Source organism: Leptopilina heterotoma, unplaced genomic scaffold (genome assembly GCF_015476425.1).
Source record: "Leptopilina heterotoma isolate Lh14 unplaced genomic scaffold, ASM1547642v1 Lhet_114, whole genome shotgun sequence".
Taxonomy (NCBI): domain Eukaryota; kingdom Metazoa; phylum Arthropoda; class Insecta; order Hymenoptera; family Figitidae; genus Leptopilina; species Leptopilina heterotoma.
Genome location: NW_025110833.1, coordinates 4,915,436 through 4,936,321, shown reverse-complemented (window position 1 = coordinate 4,936,321; position 20,886 = coordinate 4,915,436). Strand labels below are relative to the sequence as shown.

The window sequence follows — 20,886 nt, the reverse complement described above, 5'->3', positions numbered from 1 at the left end:
GACCCAATGATCAGCTGTATGTGACGCCATTGCTTGTTGTGTGAATAACTGTCAAACAGGACTCATCTCCTTGTATATTTTCTATCAAAAATAATCAAAATTAGTACAAAATTGGGTGAAATTTGAGGGCGAAAGTGATCTGGAAGCATCCGGGTAAGTGTTTTTTCATAAATCCTTATTAAATTCGATTAGATAATCGTTGTTACTTAGTTGTAAAGAGAGCAAAAGAAAACAACAACCTAGCCATTATTGTTTTTGTCGATACTCGGCTCTTTGTTGTGCTCTGTTATCAAAAAGAATTTTTGATAAAAATATCATTTTTTTCACAGTGTGAAATTGGAGAAATTTTTACAATACTTGTTTTTTAATTCGTATTTTCTAATTTTTTATCAATTGGTTATGTAGACAAAATTTTTTTTACTTTACTCTAGTTTGACATTTCATTAGTTCCCATGACATTTATATCATTATACATATACTGCCTACGCTGTTAATTAATTTTATTAATTTTATTAATTTAAATATAGTAAGGAAGTGATCGTAAACTCTTTTTATTAGGTCAATTTAAAAATGTCAACTCTTCAGAAAGAAAAGATTTGTCCTATTGTCCCTTTTCTAATTTCTACAATTGGATTTCCCAATGTTATTACGAAATTACGAGTCCGATGACTGTATCTTTACAAATTCAAGGTTTTTTTTTTGGAAAATTGCATTTTTTTCTTTACCAAGAACGTCAAAAAGAAGTGAAAGTTGAGATTGAAGATGTTCGTTAATATTTTCGACAAATCCTTCAGGGAAATTGTGAAATTGCGTTTCTCTTTTGTTATTTAATTTTTTGAGACATTATTTCTCGTGTTTTGATTTTTTTTTAAATTAGAGGTGTAACTCTAATTTTCCAGAGGCTGTAAAATTTGGAACCTTCGAACAATGATAAAACCGGGATTTATCAGAAATTTATCATTTGTTGTTTTAGTCTACTTTTATAATCACAATCAACATCAGATTTTGAAATATTTTTCAGATTAAAAAAGATACTTGCTTTCTTTTGAACAAACAAAAGAAGAAACAATGACATATGACGCATTATTTTTTTTTGACAATAACGTCGAAAGAAAGGGAATATTTTTGACATGTAAACATCAGCGTTAGGGTTGAAAGAACATAGCAACGAACTTCGGATAGAACCGTAGAATTTCGTGAATGTTCGTCAGAAATGGAAGTGGAACTTATGTTTGAAGCAGCTCCGAAGTTTCAACGTTCGTGACCGATTATCAACCAAGTCAGATGAAATTAACGCTGGTAAACGGTTCTTAGGACATTTTGCTTTTCATTAATTACGTAAAACAAAAAGTGAAGTGTTTAAATTTTCTTCGCGAAATTCTATTGAATTTGAAAATTGTGTTTTGACGAAAGGAAAAAAAAATGGAGCAAATTTTGTAGTGCGTTCCAGCACTTGGAAGTTTTAGTCATGAGAGTATTTCTGTTAGGGAAAGCATTCTTCCCTTCAAGGATAACAGCAGAATCCATAGCAAAAAAACAAAAACCTAGTAGGATTTTTAATAAATTATTATAACCATATATACTCAGGATATAATAGGAAAGTGATACTTAAAAATGAAAATTTTCCAGTCGAAATATTTCATTAAAAAGAATTCACCTACACATTCCTATTAATAAAAATTGATAATTAACAAGAGATTTACAACAATGCAACATATAAGTCTGAGTAGTATTTAGAAACAAAAAAAAATTGTGTGTCTGGTCAATTATTTTTCTCGTGCCTTGAAAAGCATTTCGAGTTTAGAGAAGAGGTGATTTTTTGACAGTTGCATCAGCCTCGCTGACGCTTTACAAAACCCTTTGTTCGACGAGATAAAGTACAAATCAACAAATAACTGTGATATTAACTATCCTCTACTTACACCACAAATAATTAACTCGTAAGTAAGAAACATTCTTTATAAAAATTATTCCAAAAAAAAAAAATTTTACTCAATCGTTAATTTGCAAAATTCAAGGTTAAGTTTAAATCGTTCCTTTTATTCATTCAATGACGAAATATTGATAAAAACCATATGAAAGTAAGATAACTAAAAAGAACAAACTTTCTTTGTTTCAACTGTTTCTTTATTAGCGAAAATTCTAGAAAATACTCCAAAATCGCTATTATTTTAAAAAATTAATTCTTTATATTTTATAAAAAAAATTTATTTTTCAAATAACTTTTGGTAAATTTAGCAATAACGATATAACAATTAGTTGTTTAGAAGACAATTAGTTGTTTAGAATACAATTAGTTATATTTCCACGAAAAAAGAACTAATACATTTTTCTTACTTCCATTATGTATTTTTCAGTAATGGTGAAATAATGATTCAATAACAACTTTCCCCAAAAAATTCGTCAAGGCAAGATTCAACAAGTTTTAACTTGTCGAGATGACGTCAAAGATGAAGGCATTGAAAAATATTATATACGAAATACGTGACTCAATGCGCGTAAAATTATATATTTCCAATTTTTCAATTATTTTTCATAAAAATAACGGTTAAAATATTAAAATTTCAAACACATGGGACTAGAAGTCTCTTGTCTCTTTTTGCCTTGAAAAAACTTTTACCATCACAGATGTTTCGTTTCCCTTAAAATATATCCCCTAAGAATATATTTAATCGATAGATACCATAAAAATGCAGCTGGTGCTACATTTTTGGCGGTAAAAATTATACCTGACCTTTAGTTTTTCTCTCTAGTCATTCTCTATTCATTTTGTTGGATGAATTTTTCTTTATTAAATTTTGAAATTCATTTTTTAGTCCTTTTTCGATTTTCCAAAAAATCTATTTCAACAACGAAAAAGAAAATAGTTCAGTAGAAAATATTGGGTTAAATGAAAATTTAAATAGATAACAAGGTGAGGAATAATTTGTTGGATTTAATTTCCAGTCAAGGCCAACTTGGGAATAAAAATAGATTTTGATGCAACTAAATCTCGGGGTTTTAGTTCTTGTTTATTTTTTTTTTATAAAAACTATATTTGATTTATAAGAGTGTATAATTTATTTTTTAAAAAAAGAGAATATAAAAAAATACGAATTTCTTTTACTAAAAATTTGTATCGAGAAATTATTATTGTTATTAGTATTATTATTATTACTCTTATTATTTTGTTATTACTCTGATTGTAATTATTATTATTTTTTATTATTATATTTAAAATTTTTCTCCATATGATAATAAAGAATAAAATTAATAATTATAAACAATTGTAATATTTAATTTTAATAAAATAATATTTTCACGTTTCGAAGCCTAAATTAAAATAAAGTTCAAATGCCTAAAGCATATGAACAATGTTAAATAAATAAATAATATTTAATAATAATTAAAAGTAAATAGTAATAATTAAAAATAATACTTCACAATAAATAAATAATAATTAACAAAAGTAATTAATTTTTCAACGCAATTGAAAGTTAGAGTCCAAAAGAATTTATTTATTTATTTACAAAAAAGAAACAAGAATTTATTATCTCAATGATTTATTTTGCCTTCAATTTTTTTCCAGATAGGATGTATAAAATTAAGTTTATTCTACACCTATTTTTCTTATCGTTTTTGCCTTATCAATAAAACATTGTTGTTATTTTTTTTTAAATTATGAGTCGACTATTGGAAAAAGTTATAACAAGAGTTATTTTTTTTTCTTGAAAAGAAAACTTGAAAGTGGAAAAAGAAATCTTTGTGAAAGCCTATTCTTATTTATTCGTATATGGACACACTCGAGCGTTAATAATGATTCTCGGTCTTAATTTGATGAAACCTAATGGTTCAAACGTAAAATGAAAACTCATCATAGTTATTAGTTTCTTTGATATTAGTTTAAAAATTCTTTTTTTATATTCCACCGGTAAAAATCTTGAAATATAAGTATTTTAAATTATTTTTTGAAAAGTAGATTATAATTTTAAAAAATGTGAATTAAGGTACAATTAAAAAGTCATTATTTATTATTGTTTAAATTATTATTTATTCTTTATTGAGTATTTATTTTTTATTGCTTATTTATTCTTGAGTGATTATAATTAATTATTATTTATTATTGTTATTAATGATTGTTATTTATTCTTATGTTTTTATTATTTATCGTTTATTTATATTATTTATTATTATTTATCGTAATTTTTTATTGATTGTTATTTTTATTATCATTTGTTGACATTTTTATTGATTGTTGGTATTAATTTTCATTTATTTTTTAATCATCAATTAATTAACTGTCGAAAATCGTATACGATTATAATTAATCGTTCCCCTAAGAATATTTTGAAATATGATTTTCGAAAAAAAAAATGTAAAAATAGTTGTTTAAAAACCAACTTAACGATCGGTTTTCCAATATTTATTTGTTAAAAATATCTCTTGACACAAAATGGATCATTTCCATGAGAAAAAAAACATTCACGTTTCGAAACGTTACCTTGATTTAAAAATCTTCTATTCAGTATTTTAATACCAATTGATAGTTCTGAATTTTAATTTTAACCATAATTATATTCTAATTATTTATTTATTTTTTTGATTTCCTATTTTTTTCCTTCTTTATATTTATTTTACAAATGCATTCCAAAATGGTAATTTAAAAATTACGATTTAAAATTTATTGTCCTACTTTGAAAATTTAATATTTATGAACAAAAAAAGTAATATTATAAAAGCGGAACTACGATGTTTTTAATTCAAATAAAATACAATTATATTCACATTTAATGTTCTGTTTGTATTCAGAATGCTTATCGATAATGATTTGGCTTGAATGCGCGGTCATTGTCCATTGTTTAAAATAACAAAAAAAGAAAACAGACCTCTTGCTCAACATGTATTTTCGTACTCCACTTGTATCACTCTATTTTCATTCTCGAAAATCATTTTAAAAATCGAAACTATTTTTATTCAGATTCAAAACTTTTTACAAACAAATTTTATTGACATTCAATTTATTTACTATTAATTAAAATTTAGTAAATTAAATACTGAAAATTTATTTTCTAAAATAGTCAACAAATTATCAAACAATTTTTTTAAGAAAATAGTTAATAAATTACTAATAATTAATTTACCAAAATAACAAATTACTATTTATTTATTCACTAAAACAGTAAATAAAGAAAAATAAATCAATTTCTTAAAATTCAAAACAAGATAAACTGATTTGATGAAAATTCTTGCTTTTTATCATTTTCTTGTCATCGGTTTGTAAAAAAAAAAAAAAATTCTCGACTTTGCTATAGAATTAATGACAGCAGATGACGACTGATGTAAGGAGAGAGAAAAAAAAGCACAAGGACAACAAATCTATTTATTGTCCTTGATTTTATTGCGCACGTTTGTTGACTATTGGAAAGTAAAAATAATACTTAATTCCAGTGTGTAATAAAATTTAAATACCAGTAAAAATAGGATTTAATTATTGTATACGTATGCTTTAGAAAAATGTGAAATTTATTAATTTTTCCCCTCTTTGTTTTTGATTGTTGCAGATACCAGGCCAGCCAGCTGGGCCATTCTTGTAGTGTGACTGGTCACCTGGACTAGAGACTTGTGATAAACCACTTTGGTTATGACGTTTTTCCGTAGTCAACGTCCGTCACACATTGCAGGAATGGACGCATCGGGCTTGCCTGTACCGGATGCAATCCAACCTCTCCTGGAGCAACTCCAAGAAGCTCTTGTGCTAGAGGTCAAATACCAGCCCAATCTTCAATTACCAATATCCACTCAGGTGAGAAATATTTTTATTTTATTTTTCTTCAGATTTATCATTTTTTTACGTTGGTGAAGTTTACAACGTTTTTAATCAACGATTTCAAAGGAATAATATTTTTTTAAACAAATTTTAATTCATTTTTCTATAGAAAATATTTTGGTTAGTTTTTTGAATAATAATTTACAAAAAGAAATATTTGTAAACAAAAAATTTTATTCATTTGGGTAAAAAAATAATTTTTTCCTTTCAATCGTTGATCATAAACGTTGCAAACTTCACCGACGTATTTTTTTCAAATTTTTTCTTCTTTTTCAATTTTTACTACTTTTCCAGCTTTTTCTTTTGGAATTTTTCTTCTTTTTCAATTTTTTTTTCTATCAGGACTGAAACTAGGTCCGTAAATCCTGTAAAGGTCCGTAAATTTGCTTGAAGTTCGTAAAAGTCAGTTTTTTTGAAAAAAGGTTTAGAGAAATTTACAAATGATTGCAGAAATTCAATTATTTTCAAAAGTAATAAAATTCTTCCCAAAAATTCAATTATATTCAAAATTTTTTTTCAATTCTCATCAAAATTTCAATTTTTTCATAAATAATAAAATTTCTCTCCTAAATTCAATTATTTTAAAAAAATTGCATAGAATTCTTGTTAAAATTTCAATTATTTTAAAAAATTTTCCTCAATTCATTGATTTTTAATTTAATTTAATTTAATTTTTAATTTTTAATTATAAAAATTTAATAAAATTCTACGCAAACCTTTAATTATTTTCATAAAATAGTAAAAATTTCACAGGAATTCAATTATTTACAAATTTTTTCATAAATTTCTTCGCAATCATTAAATTATTGTCATAAATAATAAAATTTGTACAGGGATTCAATTATTTTCGTAAATAATAAAATTCTTCTCCGAAATTCAATTATTTTAAAAAAATTTCATAGAATTCTTGTCAAAATTTCAATTATTTTCAACAATTTTTGTTGAATTCAATGATTTTTAATTTAATTTAATTTTTAATTTTTAATTAAAAAAATTTAATAAAATTCTACGCAAACCTTTAATTATTTTCATAAAATAGTAAAAATTTCACAAAAATTCAATTATTTACAAATTTTTTATAAGTTTCTTAAAATTTTTTATTAAAATTCGTCAAAAGAATTCAATTATTTAGAAATTTATTGATAAAATTCTTTATGAGAATTTAATTTTAAGAAACATGCAATTATTCAAAAAATTAGTTTTTTTAATAATTCAATTCTAGTAGAATTTTTTAATAAAAATTTATTTAAAAATGGATTTCATTTAAAATTTTAGATAATAATTGAATAATAATAATATTGATAATAATTGAATTAAAAGCAATAAAACGCGGATTTTTAGAAATAATTGAATTTTGAAAAAGTTTCAAATTAAAGTTTTTGAAATTCTTAATTTTTCATATTTTAACTAACAATTCTGTGGAATTAATTTTTTTTAAGAAAGTTTAATTGCGGATTTTTTTGAAATTATTTGAAGTTTTTATTTTATAATATATATTTAATTGAAGAATTTACGAATAATAATAAAATTCTACGCAAACCTTTAATTATTTTCATAAAATAGTAAAAATTTCACAAAAATTCAATTATTTACAAATTTTTTATAAATTTCTTAAATTTTTTATTAAAATTCATCGAAAGAATTCAATTATTTAAAAATTTGTTCTTAAAATTCTTTATGTGAATTGAATTTTCAAACACATTTAATTATTCAATAAATTATTTATTTTTGTATTTAAATAATTGAATTTCAGTAGAATTTTCTAATAAAAATTGATTTAAAAATAAATTTCAGTTTTTCCAATGTTTTTCCTTTAGAATTTTTGCTTCTTTCACAATTTTTTCTATTTTTCCAATTTTTTTCTTTTGAAATTTTTTCTTCTTTCATAATTTTTTCTAATTTTCAATTTTTACCAGTTTTCCAGTTTTTTTGTTTTGGAATTTTTATTCATTTTCAATTTTTACTATACTTTTCCAGCTTATTCCCTTAGGAAATTTTGTTCCTTTTCAATTTTTTCTTCTGTTTCAGTTTTTCTCTTTGGAATTTTTCTTCTTTTTCAGTTTTTCTTCTTTCGCAATTTTTCTACTTTTTTCAATTTTTTCTACATTTTCAATTAATTTTTTGCTTTTGGAATTAATCTTATTCAATTTTTTTCTACATTTTTAATTTGAAATGGTGCGTTTGAAAATAAAAAATTTGTAAATTCTGTGAACTGAATAATAATTAAAATTTATCTTTAATTTTGCTTATCATTAACTGAAATATGTGTGGATTGAAATATTATTTCAATTAATATTTGTTTAAATTGAACAATTCATTTAGATTAAATATTGAAAACTATTATAGGAAGACAAATTTTCATACATATTTTTAAATTGAAATTAAAAAAAAATTAAAGTAATTTAAAGTTGAAATAAAAAATGAATATAAAGTATAGAAATAAAATAAAAGTAAATAAAATAGAAATAAAGTAAGAAAAGTAAAAAGGAAATTAGAAGCTAAATAAGTAAAAGTATAATAATATAAATTTATAAATATTTATAAAATTCAATAAATTAGTTAAAAAAATCTTTTTAATTGAGCGCTCCAATGCAACAACTCGTTCGACGCTCGAAAAAATTTTCGAGCGTCGAACGAGTTGTTGCATTGGAGCGCTCAATTAAGAAGATTTATGAAGAAAATTGCATTATAAGAATAAGAAGAAGAGCATAATAGTGAATCGAACAATAATCTCTTTCTTTTATTTTCCAGAATGATGAAATCACAATGGGTGCACGTGATGGATCGGCCCACGTACTTAGATGCCTAAAAGTGTGGTACGATCTTCCATCTGACGTATTTTTCATCGCCATCAATTTAATTGATCGATTCCTTACAAAAATGAAGGCCAGACCAAAGCACATGGCCTGCATCAGTGTATCATCATTTCACATAGCCGCCGTCCAAATGGCTCAGTCACTTGATGCCGATCATTTAGTTTCGATTTCACAGTGTAAATGCACTGGCGGTGATTTGAAACGCATGTCAGACGTTATTAGAAATAAATTAGAATGGGCACCTGGCACTCAACCCATCACAGCCCTTTCATTTCTTCGTCTATTCAACGTTATGTTTCACACTGTTGCATCACAATTGGGTCTTGGTGAACTCTACGCGAGCGTTGTTTCGGTAATTATTCATTTTTTTCTCTTACATTTTCAACACTTCAGAAAAAAAAAATTTCCTCAAGTTTTGAATGTTTAAATGAACGAAATACTTTTTCTGCTCCAATATTTTTAAAAGTATTACACAGAAATGGAAAAATATTGTAATTGATTATTTATTTAGTTAAAAATGATTTTTTAATTATAGAAAACAATATTTATAAAATGAAATTCAAATTAAAAAAAGAAATAAAAATATCGTCGTTCATTTGAACGTTCGAAACTTTAGGAACATAAAAAAAATACTTTCTGTGATCAAAAAGGAAATCCTGCACGTAAACTTTAAAGACGATGTGATCAGAAAGTATTTTTTGTTTGTTGGGACAATTTTTTAAATCTTTATTGTTTGCAGGAATCGGAGTTGCTTCTGAGATTGGAGATGATTGTTTGCAATGGTAACTGCGCGAATTTGAGACCATCGGAGATAGCGTTGGTGTTGCTTTGCACGTATTTGGATGCTGCTGTTAATCGTCTGGATTCAAATGCTGACGCCACAATGCTTTGCTCCATTGCGGGGCCATCTTCTGTGACAATACCGCCAACACCTGCTCACGAGATGCTTAGATTGGTCGATTTCGCTGCTGATTTACAAAAAATTTGCAAGGTTGATTTGCTTTCCATTTTTTTGCCCCGCATAAAATTCTCAAAATTTTCTTAGTAAAGAATTATTTTTTTTCTAAATTCTTATTTTAAGAATATTAAAGATTGAATTAATATTGAAGTATTATTAATTATTAATGTCAATTTCAAATATTAACTCTAAATATTAATTACAAATATTAACAATAAATATTATTTATTTATAATTTTATATACTATAATTGCTATCTGAAGATTTTTGTAACTTATGAAAATAATTCAATGCTTTCGGGAAATCTTATTAAAATTTTATTGAAAATAATTAAATTCTTTCGGGAAATCTTATTAAAATTGTATTGAAAATATTTAGAATGTTGGAAAAAATTGAAAATGTATTGAAAATAATTAAATTCTTTGGAGTAATTAAATATAAGTATTGAAAATAATTGAATTCTTTCGAAGAAATTTTATGAAAATTTTTTTAAAATACTTACTTTTATGCAAACAGTTTTATTAAAATTAAAAAAAATGAATTCTTTTGTGGAATTTAATTAAAATTTTTGAAAATAATTAAATTCTTCCTAAAAAAAAGTTTTAGTATTTATGAAAATAACTGAATTTTTGACAAGATTTTAATTAAAATTTTTCAAAATAATTGAATTGTTTCGAGGAGTTTAGTAAAAATTGTATTAAAAATAATTGAATTCTTTCGAGAAATTTCATTTGAATTGTATTGAAAGTTATTAAATTTCTGCGAAGAATTGTATTATTTACGAATATAGTAATTAAATTCTTACTGAAAAATTTCATTAAAATATTTGAAAATAATTTAATTCTTGCTAAGATTTTAATAAAAAAAATTGTCAAAATAATTTAATTCTTTCGAGGAATTTTATTTCAATTGTATTGAAAATAATTAGATTCCTCTGAAGAATTGTATTATTTATGAAAATAATTGAATTCTTACGAAAAATTTCATTAAAATTTTTGAAAATAATTGAATTCTTTCTAAGAATTTTATTATGTATGAAAGTAATTATATTCCTGGCAAGATTTTAATTAAAATTATTTTTGAAATTAATTTATATTGTTTCGAAAAAATTACATTTATTTGAGGAATTTAGTAAAAATTGTATTAAAAATAGTTAAATTTTTACAAGGAATTTTATTTGAATTGTATTGAAAATAATTAAATTCATGCGAAGAATTGTATTATTTATGAAAACAATTTAATTCTTGCGATGCACTTTGTTATTTATAACAATAATTGAATTCTGATGAAGAATTTTATTACATTTCTTGAAAATAAGTGAATTGTTTCAAAGAATGTTATTAATATTTTAGAAAACAAATAATAATTAAGTAACTAATAATATTGATTTTTTAAAAATGTTTAATCTCAAGTCATTCAACAATATTGAAATTGATATTTGAAAATAAAAAATTTTGAAATTCGGATTATAAATGAAACACCGTGTTTCGCGTTTAAATTTTGCTAGTGAAATTTCAATATTAATTATAAATAGGAGTTATAAATATTAACTACAAATTTAAACTATAAATATTGTTAATTAATATTGAAATATTAAATTTAATTAAGATTTAAGAATTCTTACTTAATAGTAATAATTTCATAAATTGTTCCATAATTACGTTTTTTTCAATTTGTATTTAAAATTGAAATCAAATTATAATAATTAAACCCTTATAATTATTTTAGTCATTATTCTCATTCTACTTTTTTCACAGATCTCGGACGATAGTTTCTTTTCGACTCACGATGCGGTCGGTGCAATACTCAGCAAATATAATGCGCAGGAACAAACTCCACATAGACAGAGGCTGATTTGGAAATTGTCATCAAGAACAGCTCGTCTTCTGAGACCCACTGACAAATTTACATCAGTATTGCCAGTTATTGCCGAACATGCTCCTGTTCCTTCGCCCAGTAGAATTAGGTACCATTCTTTTTCTCATTTTTCCTATATTAATATTAATTTATTCTTTTATTCATAATCAATTCAAAAAAAACTCAAATAATTAATGACATTTTTTTTTCCACAGAAAAAATCGGAAATTCTCTCGTCGCCATGGAAACAAAAGACGCTAGATGTAAGTAATTTCATCAAATAATTTTTTTCATGTAGTTTATCGTTATTACACGTCTCCACAACAAAAAAAATTAGATAACTAATTAAAACAAAAAAAAAGGACAAAAATATTGGAGTTTCCAAGGTACGAAGAATACTACGATGTTAAATGTGCAACAGGGCTTCAAGAAAAAAAAAGAAAAAAAAATATGTAAAGTGGCCTGCTTAGATGTTAATGATTTTGATTTGAAGTGGCGTGATTTTTTAGTCTTTACTCCTGAATCTCATTCATCTCTGCCTTGGCTTACACATTCACTGTGCGCCCTTTTATAATAATAATAATAATAATAATAATTAATGTTCTTAGACGCTTTTTCCAAGAAAGAAAATATGTGAAAAGCTTTAAGGCAACTCGAAAGTCTTGTGCAAGCCTTAATTGTTTCTTTTTTTTTTGTTTTTTTTTTCGTCTCTAAATTATAAATATTGTAAACAAATACGTGCTGTGAGTGTGGAAACTAATTGGTTCACGATAAAATCATTTTTTCTAGAAACATTGAAATGAATGTGATACAGTTTCTTCAGTGGTTGCTAACACAAAAAAAATTCCACTGTTAAACTATTTAGGTATATTCTATCTACATATATATAATATAAAAATATATTTACTAATTGCACTAAATGCAAACAAAAAAAAACTATATAAGAATAAAAGTATATAAAAAAAAAAATTTCATAGATTTAGTCGACCAAACAGTTTTCTAATTAGAATCATCTATTTTTTTCCCTGTGTTTTTCAAGGAAAAAAATGAATTTCGAATCATTTTGAAGGAAACAAATATTCAAGTGGGGAAAAATAGTTGATTTTTGTTAGAAACGAAAAAAAAACATTTCAAAGACGTAGAGAAATATAAAAAAAAAAATTTGAAGAGAATGTTGAGAAATATAAAAAAAAAAGAAATCTTATTATATAAGAATTGTGGAGATAATTTTTATGAGTCATAAGTCAAATTCTTATTTTTAAGGTGTTAAATATAATTTTGCGTTTTGGTTATTACTTTTGGAAGGAGGTAAATGAAATTTTTGCAAAATTCAAGATGACAAGAAAAAAGAAAAATATTTATTAGCTTTAATTAGACCGAAAGAAAGTTATTTTAAAAGAAGAAGAATTACGATACAAATTTGTCGTCAATTTGCATGAGTGTTTAATTGAAAAAATTTTCCTTACTTTTTCCAGTAAGAGATTATTGTGTGCATGAGAGAACAATAAAAGCGATTCACCGCTTCTTTAACGTATGAGTTTAATTTAAAAAAAAAAATGCTGAGAGCATAATTATCATTTTTCTTGTATTCAATACATAAATGGCATTCAATTTTTCCACTTTTCGTTCAAATGAACAAAAAAAAATGTAAAATTCTTTCAAGTGGAAATTTTTTTTCTAAACGAAAATTTTCGTAAAAAGAAAAAGTGTTCGAAAATTTTATTTTCGTGATAAAATGGCAGCGGTTGTTTACGAAGCTTCTGCGACAATCAAGATTATTGAAAAAAAAAAATGTTTGAAAGAAAAAAAAAAGAAGTATGCTTTGGAGAATTTATCTGTAATTTTCCATTTTAATTTAACTGACAATGTACAAAGTGGTATAATAGTCCTGAAAAAAAACCACATGGCCGTAATAATTAATTTTACAAATGATATGTAGTTAACAATTTCTTATAAAAAAAAACATTTGATACGACAGTAGACAGAAATTGTAAAAATGTATTTAACCATACCGGTCAATGAGATAAAATTATAAATTAATTGTTTTCTTTTGATTAAAAAAAACGGACAAGCATGAAGATTTGTGGCAACCTCGTGCATTTATATATTTAAAAAAGAAATACTTAGAACAAGAGGATAATATTCCTCACTTAATTGAATTATAATTAATTGTATAAATTTCGAGACCATACGAACCTTAGTTTCCGTTATTTCCAAATGAAAAATAGGAAGTTTCTGTACAAATTAATTTTATTATACAAATCCTTTTAAATTATTTATTTATTTTCCAAAGAAAACTAAGGTTTTTCCCTAGGTCTCGACAAAAAAAAAAGAAATTATCATTATTTCGATCTGGTAAATTTTTGAAATTTTATTTTCCAAAATTGACATTTATTTTTGTATATTTATTTTTTTCTTCCCTATAAAAGAAAAACAGATCAAAATATTGATGGTCGAGGAAAGCAATAAGGGAGAGTATTGAAATTCCAGTAGCCAGTTTGCGCTAGTCTCACAAGTGTAAAAAAATTTGTTTCCTTGCTTTTTTAATGCTTCGACTTTTTAACTTCTGTTTCTCTCTATCCTTTTTTTTTAAAAAAAAAAGCTTTCACTAACATTTTCCCTACGACTCAAAAGTCAAATTACACACTTGTCTCGTGTTTGACTGGATGTGTGCGCGAGTGGAAAATCTGCGATTCCAATGACATTTTTTGCGAAATGTGAACTTTTTATTCATATTGAAAATCAATCGAGTTCAATAATTCTAATAAATAATAATTAATAATAAATATATTAGAAAAGAGAATTGACAGAATTTTAAGAAAAAAAAAACATTTTCAAAGTTTAATATTGAAAATTGTCAAAATAAACGAATTATCAAAGTTCATTATTGAGAATTAAATGTAAAAAAAAGTTCATTAGTAATATATATATAAAGAAAAAAAAATGAATGGTAATATAAAGAATTAAAATGAAACATCTTTAATGAATTGTGAAAGATGTTTTTTTTAGCAGTGCACAATATTTATTCTTTCTCAAAGTAACATTGCTTAAGTCAGGGTGCACTTTTGAAATATTGTCAATAATTTATTGTTTGTTACAAAAAAAAGGAAAAAACTGGAAAATTTCTTTCTTTGTACAATTTTTCTTGTTAAATTAATAATTTTTGTTTCTTTTTCCTTTATAATTCAAAAAGAAAATTTGTTATTTTCCATTTTTCTTCTTTTTTGACAATGTAATTTTTTCTAATATTTCGTTAAAATACCCTGAATTTTGTCTCACAATATGTTGCGTACTTGGCACAGTAAAATATTGTTTGCGACTATTCTACACATTCAAAATGTTATATAAAAAAAAATGAATTCAATCATCGAATTTAATGTGTTATTTATCATTTTGATGTACACCTCAATTTTGTTCGTAAACAATGAATTAATTAAAAAACTGCATAGAAAATTTCATTAAAAAAAACTGTTTCTTTATTTTTTACCCTATTAATTCCTGTTTATGTAAATAATTTACAGTAAAAATATTTTATACTAATAATAATAATAGTAGTAATAATAGTTATAATTATTTATAATATTAATAATAATTATAATCATTTGTTATTTACAAAAATTCTTTATTGAGCAATGTTGAAGAGTTCTCGCAGTGTTGAGATACTTTTACTTCACTGGCAAGATTAACATATTACAGTTAAATAACTATCCGAAAAAAAAATTCTATCACATTCCTCTACGCATTGGCGCACGTTAAATTAAATTTAACTTAATTATAATATTTATATAAAAAAAGGTTAATGTGTTTATAATTTTAATAATTTATAAATTAACCATAAAAAACACATTTTGTCCCTTTTTTCGAATACATAAAGTATTTAAATAAGTAATAAAAATCTAATCGTAGATTTCAATAAACAAAAATGCCTTAAATCGAATTTTCGCAGTCTTCTTGCAAAAAAATATTAAGCAATCTTAATATTCTAAATGTTCGTTACAATGTTTCTTTAAACGAGAGAAAAACAATTTCAAATACATTACAAGAGAAAAAAAATTATAAAAATTAATAACAGTCAGTAGAAAATTCCACTAATAATAAAAGTAAGAAAATTTCACAAATAATTACTAGCAATTTTCGCTAGAAATAAAAATAATTTTATATCGATTTTTTAAAATAATTTTAGGATTAAAATATTAAAACTTGTAGAAAATAATTATTATAATTATAAAAGAAGTATAATTGTTAAATACTTATTATAACTAGTTATTAATAATTTTTGTTTACCTGTAAGTAAATGAACACTTTGCAAATTTAATGAGAATTAATTTAAAGTTTAATATTGAACATTAAGGCATTTTTTTGATAATTCTACTTAAATATTAATGATATTAGAATTCTATTTAAATTATTAGAGTATTTACTATATGTATATAAATAAGGCAAGATCATCACATACACACACACACAATTTGCAGAGAAATTAACATTTTAAACATATATTTTCTTTTTTTAATTGTCTATCTCAAATTGCAAATATTTTCCTTTTTTTGTAATTCGAAACCTGTTTTATATTTTATGATATTGTGATTCTATGACATTGGTAAAAGCAAAATTCTTTTTGCTATTATAGTGAGAAAACATCTTTAAGAAAAAAAAACTCGATGTTTTATGAAACAGTTTCAATATCTAATCATCAATTTTCAAGTTTTAATGCGAACATTTTTGTAAAACTCGGTTTTTGCAGACGAAACAAACAGACAAACAAACACACAAAAAAAGTCTTTCATGAATAAAATAGACACTGGAAAGTTATTCAAATATCCTTGACAATTCCACGTAAATTGTATATATAAAAAATATATATATAAATTGGATTATTGGATATGTTGAAGTGGTCAATCTTAATTATCTAGTTTTGCTATTTACATATTTACAAAATTTTATCATTAATTAGTTTTCTCGTGTATGCTTTACTAAATATTTTTACCAAGAAGTTTGGTTATTATGACCTTTCAATCTTTATTAATATTTATTAAGTTAATAGTAATTTTAGTAATTTAGATGAAAGTGAAATTCGGTTATTATGAATAATTTAAATTGAATTCAATTAAGGTTATAAATAAATTTTTAATTTAATTATTTTTAAACAAATTAAATTCGATTATTCATCAATAAATTAAATTCAAGTATTTTTAAATAAATTGAATTCAACTATTTTTGAATAAATTAATTTGAACTAATTTTTTGAATTAATTTTTGAATAAATTAAAAAAATTAATTCAATTAAATTATTTTTAAATAAATTAATTTGAACTAATGTTTGAATTAATTTTTGAATAAATTAAAAAAACTGAAATTAGTTCACTTTTCAAAGATTGAAAGATAGTTCTTTTTTGCAATTTTTCGCAATTATATTAATATAATATCGAGCTCTTTCGTTATTTTCTGCGACGTATTTTGAATAATCTTTGGGGGTGTAGCTAAATTTTTTTTATGAAAAAAAAATTGACAAATCAGAACTAGAAGCTCTTTTTGGATTTATATACGATTAGTGTGAGTGAATCGCATTTTGAGAATCTTCTCAGGAATTTCAACAACAAAAAACTGGTAATAATTGATAAAAAAAAAATGAAGGTGGAAAATTATCTAAATTCAAGCAATATCTTCCTTGATAATTGGCAGATCCTCAATTGCAATTGATGTCATTTCCTCTGTTTGTGCACTCAACAGAGAATTATAGTAAACTTCCATTTCTTTCGATTTCGCGCTCGGATCCTTTTCACTGGGAAAATGTAATCTTTGCTTTTGCATTTCCGTTTCACTCCATGCCATACCAGTGGGTCTTTTTGGTTGGTGTAGAAGAATTCTCACGATACTCCATATAAGGACAAATGATCCACCGATGAAAGATAAATATACACCAATGTCTTGCACAAATGGTAAATAATTCAGGTATAATTTGAATTTATTATTTACCGCTTCTGGAAGTTCGTACATTCCCTGAAATTTAATTGTCAATTAGTTTATTTGTTTAACTTCATTTTTTTATTTAATTTTTATTTATATTTAATTTACTTCTTGGAAATATTTTTTTCCTTTTAATATATTTTGTTTGAATCACTTTTTTTTTTTTTTGGTTTTTGGAGGACAAATAAAAATATTTCTAATTATTATAAACTAAATTTGTGATGTTAATAAAAAATAGGTTTTTTTTAGTTATTTCTTTCCGCTAATAAATAGGAAAAGGACTTACGATTTCGAACCAGAGAAGAGGAAGGATAATATCGGCGAATTGTTCAACTCGAGCTATTCGACTGATGTCCTGAAGTGCCATATTAATTTGAAATCGAAAAGCTAAATCGACTGGCGAACCAGAACGAGGCTGGATGAAAAAATAAGATTCGTGTTTCTCAGGATCAGGAGTTAGTCCCTCTACTTTTTCGGAAAATACTGGATTTGCCATGTAGAAATGAGGATAAGAAAGTGCTATCGGAAAACCTGCAAATTAAAAAAAATCTACGTTAAAATAGGAATTTTAATTACTTAAAAAAACGAATTATTTATAAATTCGTATTTATTCTATAATTTCGTCAATTTCATTCTTAAATCAAATTTCCTTCTATTTTCTTCTGAAATTTTAGAGAAAAAACGAATAAAGAAATTAGAATTAATAAAAATTCTAGGTACTAAAAAATCTATTTAATTTGACAATAAAAATTCCCTTCTATTTTCTTCTGAAATTAAAGAAAAAGAGAATAAATAATTTCTAATTAATAAAAATTCTACTAAAAATCTATTTAATTGGACAATAAAAATTTTCCTTCTCTATTTTCTACCAAAAATTAAAAAAACGAATAAATGATTTCTAATTAATAAAAATTCTGCTAAAAATCTATTTAATTTGACAGTAAAAATTTTCCTCTTCTATTTTGTTTTAAAATTAAAAAAAAAGAATAAACAATTTTTAATTAATAAAAATTCGACTTAAGGGTATGTGGAATCAGCCAACTTCAATTAATACATGTATTAATATTCCCACCGGTTTTCTAAAAAAATATTTAATAAATCTTGACAAAATATAAGAAAAATAATATTTTATTTATTGAGGCATGGATCTCTAGTCCAATTAATACAAAAATTTGCTTTTAAATATTATTTTCCATTTAATAAAAAGTTTAATATTTTTTGAGAAAAAAAGACAATCAAATACAAATTAATATTGAAAAAAATGAATAAATTTATATTTTTCTATGTTAACATTCATTTTTTTCAATGGCAATTTGTATTCGATTGTCTTTTTTTCTCGAAAATTGTCAAAAAAATGAAAGTTTGAATAGAAAAATATAAATTTATTCATTTTTTTCAATATTAATTTGTATTTGATTGTCTTTTTTCTCAAAAAATATTAAACTTTTTATTAAATGGAAAATAATATTTAAAAGCAAATTTTTGTATTAATTGGACTAGAGATCCATGCCTCAATAAATAAAATATTATTTTTTTTATATTTTGTCAAGATTTATAAAATATTTTTTTAGAAAACCGGTGGGAATATTAATACATGTATTAATTGAAGTTGGCTGATTCCACATACCCTTAATTTGATAGTAAAAATTTTCCTCTTCTATTTTGTTTCGAAATTAAAAAAAAAGAATAAACAATTTTTAATTAATAAAAATTCGACTTAATTTGATAGTAAAAATTTTCCTCTTCTATTTTGTTTCGAAATTAAAAAAAAAGAATAAACAATTTTTAATTAATAAAATCCGACTTAATTTGTCAGTAAAAATTTTTCTCATCTATTTTCTTCCGAAATTAAGAAAAAACAGAATAACTAATTTCTAAAATGAATTCGCAAAAAGATAAAAATACACCTCAAATCCTTGTACTACTGAGAACAGTTGTCATTCAATTAATTGTCGAATCGTTTAAAAAAAAACGTCTCAAGACAAGTTTTTTCATTTGTAATTAATTACTCCCGACAAATTACATCTAATATCAAGGAAATGGAATCTTTCCAAAGTGTCTAGTAAACAAGGTGTACCGAAATAGTATAGAAAAGCAGAGAGAGATACATTTTTCCATTAACAAAGTATAATTTACAAATTTAACAATTTTTTTGTCCCCCTTCTTGTTTTTCCATCAATTTCTCACAGCTGCAGTAAAAAGAAACAAGATCTATAAAATTATTCCTTATATTAGAATTAGATTGAGCGAGATTAAAGAGCGTTGCATTTGCGTCATTTTATATATACATAAAAATTTTTTTTTTCTTTTCTCTCTCACACTCTTGACAACTAAATGGAGAGCCTTATTAGAACACGAGTTTATATTTATAAAAGTTTGTGAATTCAAAAGTGGAAAAAAAAATGTTGAAACTAGTTCATATGTGTAATATAATGTAATCAAGGATTCATTGATTTCTATATTTGAGAATTCATTCTTTGGCGATTTATCTTCTATCAAAGCATGCAGAAAATAGTCAAGAAAAATAGATAAAAAATTGACGTAAACAATGACTAAGCGATCTTTTTTATTTTATTTTTTTTTTTACCGTAATAGCAATCAGTGACATCGATCAGTCCTTCTGGAAGGCATCGTCCTTTTCGACAAAAACAAGCATTGTCCGGATTATGTATACCATTGTCGAGTTCATTGTCCTTGAATTTATATTGATACGTGTGTAGACCTCCAATTGTTTTCTCTCCCACTCGTACCTGAAAAAATTTTAATTTATTCTTTTTAGGAATTTTACGAATTTAATTACTTAAGTATTATTCAAGTAACTGCGAAAATGTTTTAATGATAAATTATTATATTAATAAAGTGATTGATAATTATATTCTTCAGTTTCTCCTCCTGTTTACCCAAAGTCGACAAAATTGTCGAATTTGGTCGAATTATTAAATTTCAGAGTTTTTCAATTGTCTATTCTTATTATTTTAATAATTTTCAAAGTATTATTATTCTTGTTATTTAACTATTATTCTTATTAGTAAAATTGATTATATCGATCAGATCAGTATTTTTATTATGGAAAAATGACAGGAGGAAAATAAGGAAAATAACAGATAATCTAACCTCAAAATTAGTTAGTGTTTACATCGTTCATATCATCTGGTTTTATTTCTCTAGCAAGAAAACTATTACTTTATGTGCTATTTACAAGTAAATACTTAATTTAGAGACATTTTACAAAATCTTTATTTAAATAATTGAAAAAATAAAGTGAAAATGTATTCAAGTGTTAATAAATTCAAAGCTTCGTTTAAACTTTCGCGCTGCTAACTTTCATTGGTTGGCGAGCGCAGCCAATAGGAATAGGAGATTGGGAATGGACCTGCGCCGCCTGCGCGTGCGCGGCAATGGCGTCGGCGTCGCGTCATTGTACGTCTGGAGGCCGAAGTGCTCGGTTCGTTTGGATAAAAATCTTTATCCATCCGCTCCAA

At 24.1% G+C, this 20,886-nt stretch overlaps 2 protein-coding genes across 4 annotated transcripts in view; one reads left to right on the top strand and one right to left on the bottom strand.

The window, feature by feature from the left end:
• On the top strand, positions 1-14,905 carry LOC122508558 (cyclin G). 2 transcript variants are annotated; one of them, XM_043621993.1, is made up of 6 exons: positions 1-153; positions 5,541-5,782; positions 8,558-8,974; positions 9,362-9,613; positions 11,338-11,546; positions 11,653-14,905. In XM_043621993.1, the coding sequence occupies exons 2-6, from the start codon at positions 5,621-5,623 to the stop codon at positions 11,696-11,698; spliced, it is 1,086 nt and encodes a 361-aa protein (XP_043477928.1). In that variant the 5' UTR covers positions 1-153; positions 5,541-5,620; the 3' UTR covers positions 11,699-14,905. The 2 variants fall into 2 exon arrangements, with proteins under 2 accessions (XP_043477928.1, XP_043477934.1); XM_043621999.1 differs by lacking the exon at positions 1-153 and adding an exon at positions 1,242-1,940.
• A 1,856-nt stretch (positions 14,906-16,761) lies between these two features.
• Positions 16,762-20,886, bottom strand: part of LOC122508547 (scavenger receptor class B member 1-like) — an 83,632-nt gene continuing 79,507 nt past the window's right edge. The window contains exons 7-9 of one of the 2 annotated variants that reach the window (XM_043621982.1): positions 19,992-20,154; positions 17,691-17,935; positions 16,762-17,437 (exon numbers count right to left, since the gene is read on the bottom strand). In XM_043621982.1, the coding sequence (XP_043477917.1) occupies positions 17,090-17,437; positions 17,691-17,935; positions 19,992-20,154 (756 nt within the window). In that variant the 3' untranslated portion in view covers positions 16,762-17,089. The remainder of the gene's footprint in view (positions 17,438-17,690; positions 17,936-19,991; positions 20,155-20,886) is intronic. The other variant, XM_043621973.1, reaches the window with a different exon arrangement.

What these genes read in the sequence shown, in the direction of transcription:
- LOC122508558 (XM_043621993.1), top strand. Translation starts at nt 5,621, where the DNA reads ATGACGTTTTTCCGTAGTCAACGTCCGTCACACATTGCAGGAATGGAC. An exon ending in AATTACCAATATCCACTCAG is followed by an intron (nt 5,783 to 8,557) that starts GTGAGAAATATT and finishes TTTATTTTCCAG; the next exon opens with AATGATGAAATCACAATGGG. An exon ending in CCTTCGCCCAGTAGAATTAG is followed by an intron (nt 11,547 to 11,652) that starts GTACCATTCTTT and finishes TTTTTTCCACAG; the next exon opens with AAAAAATCGGAAATTCTCTC.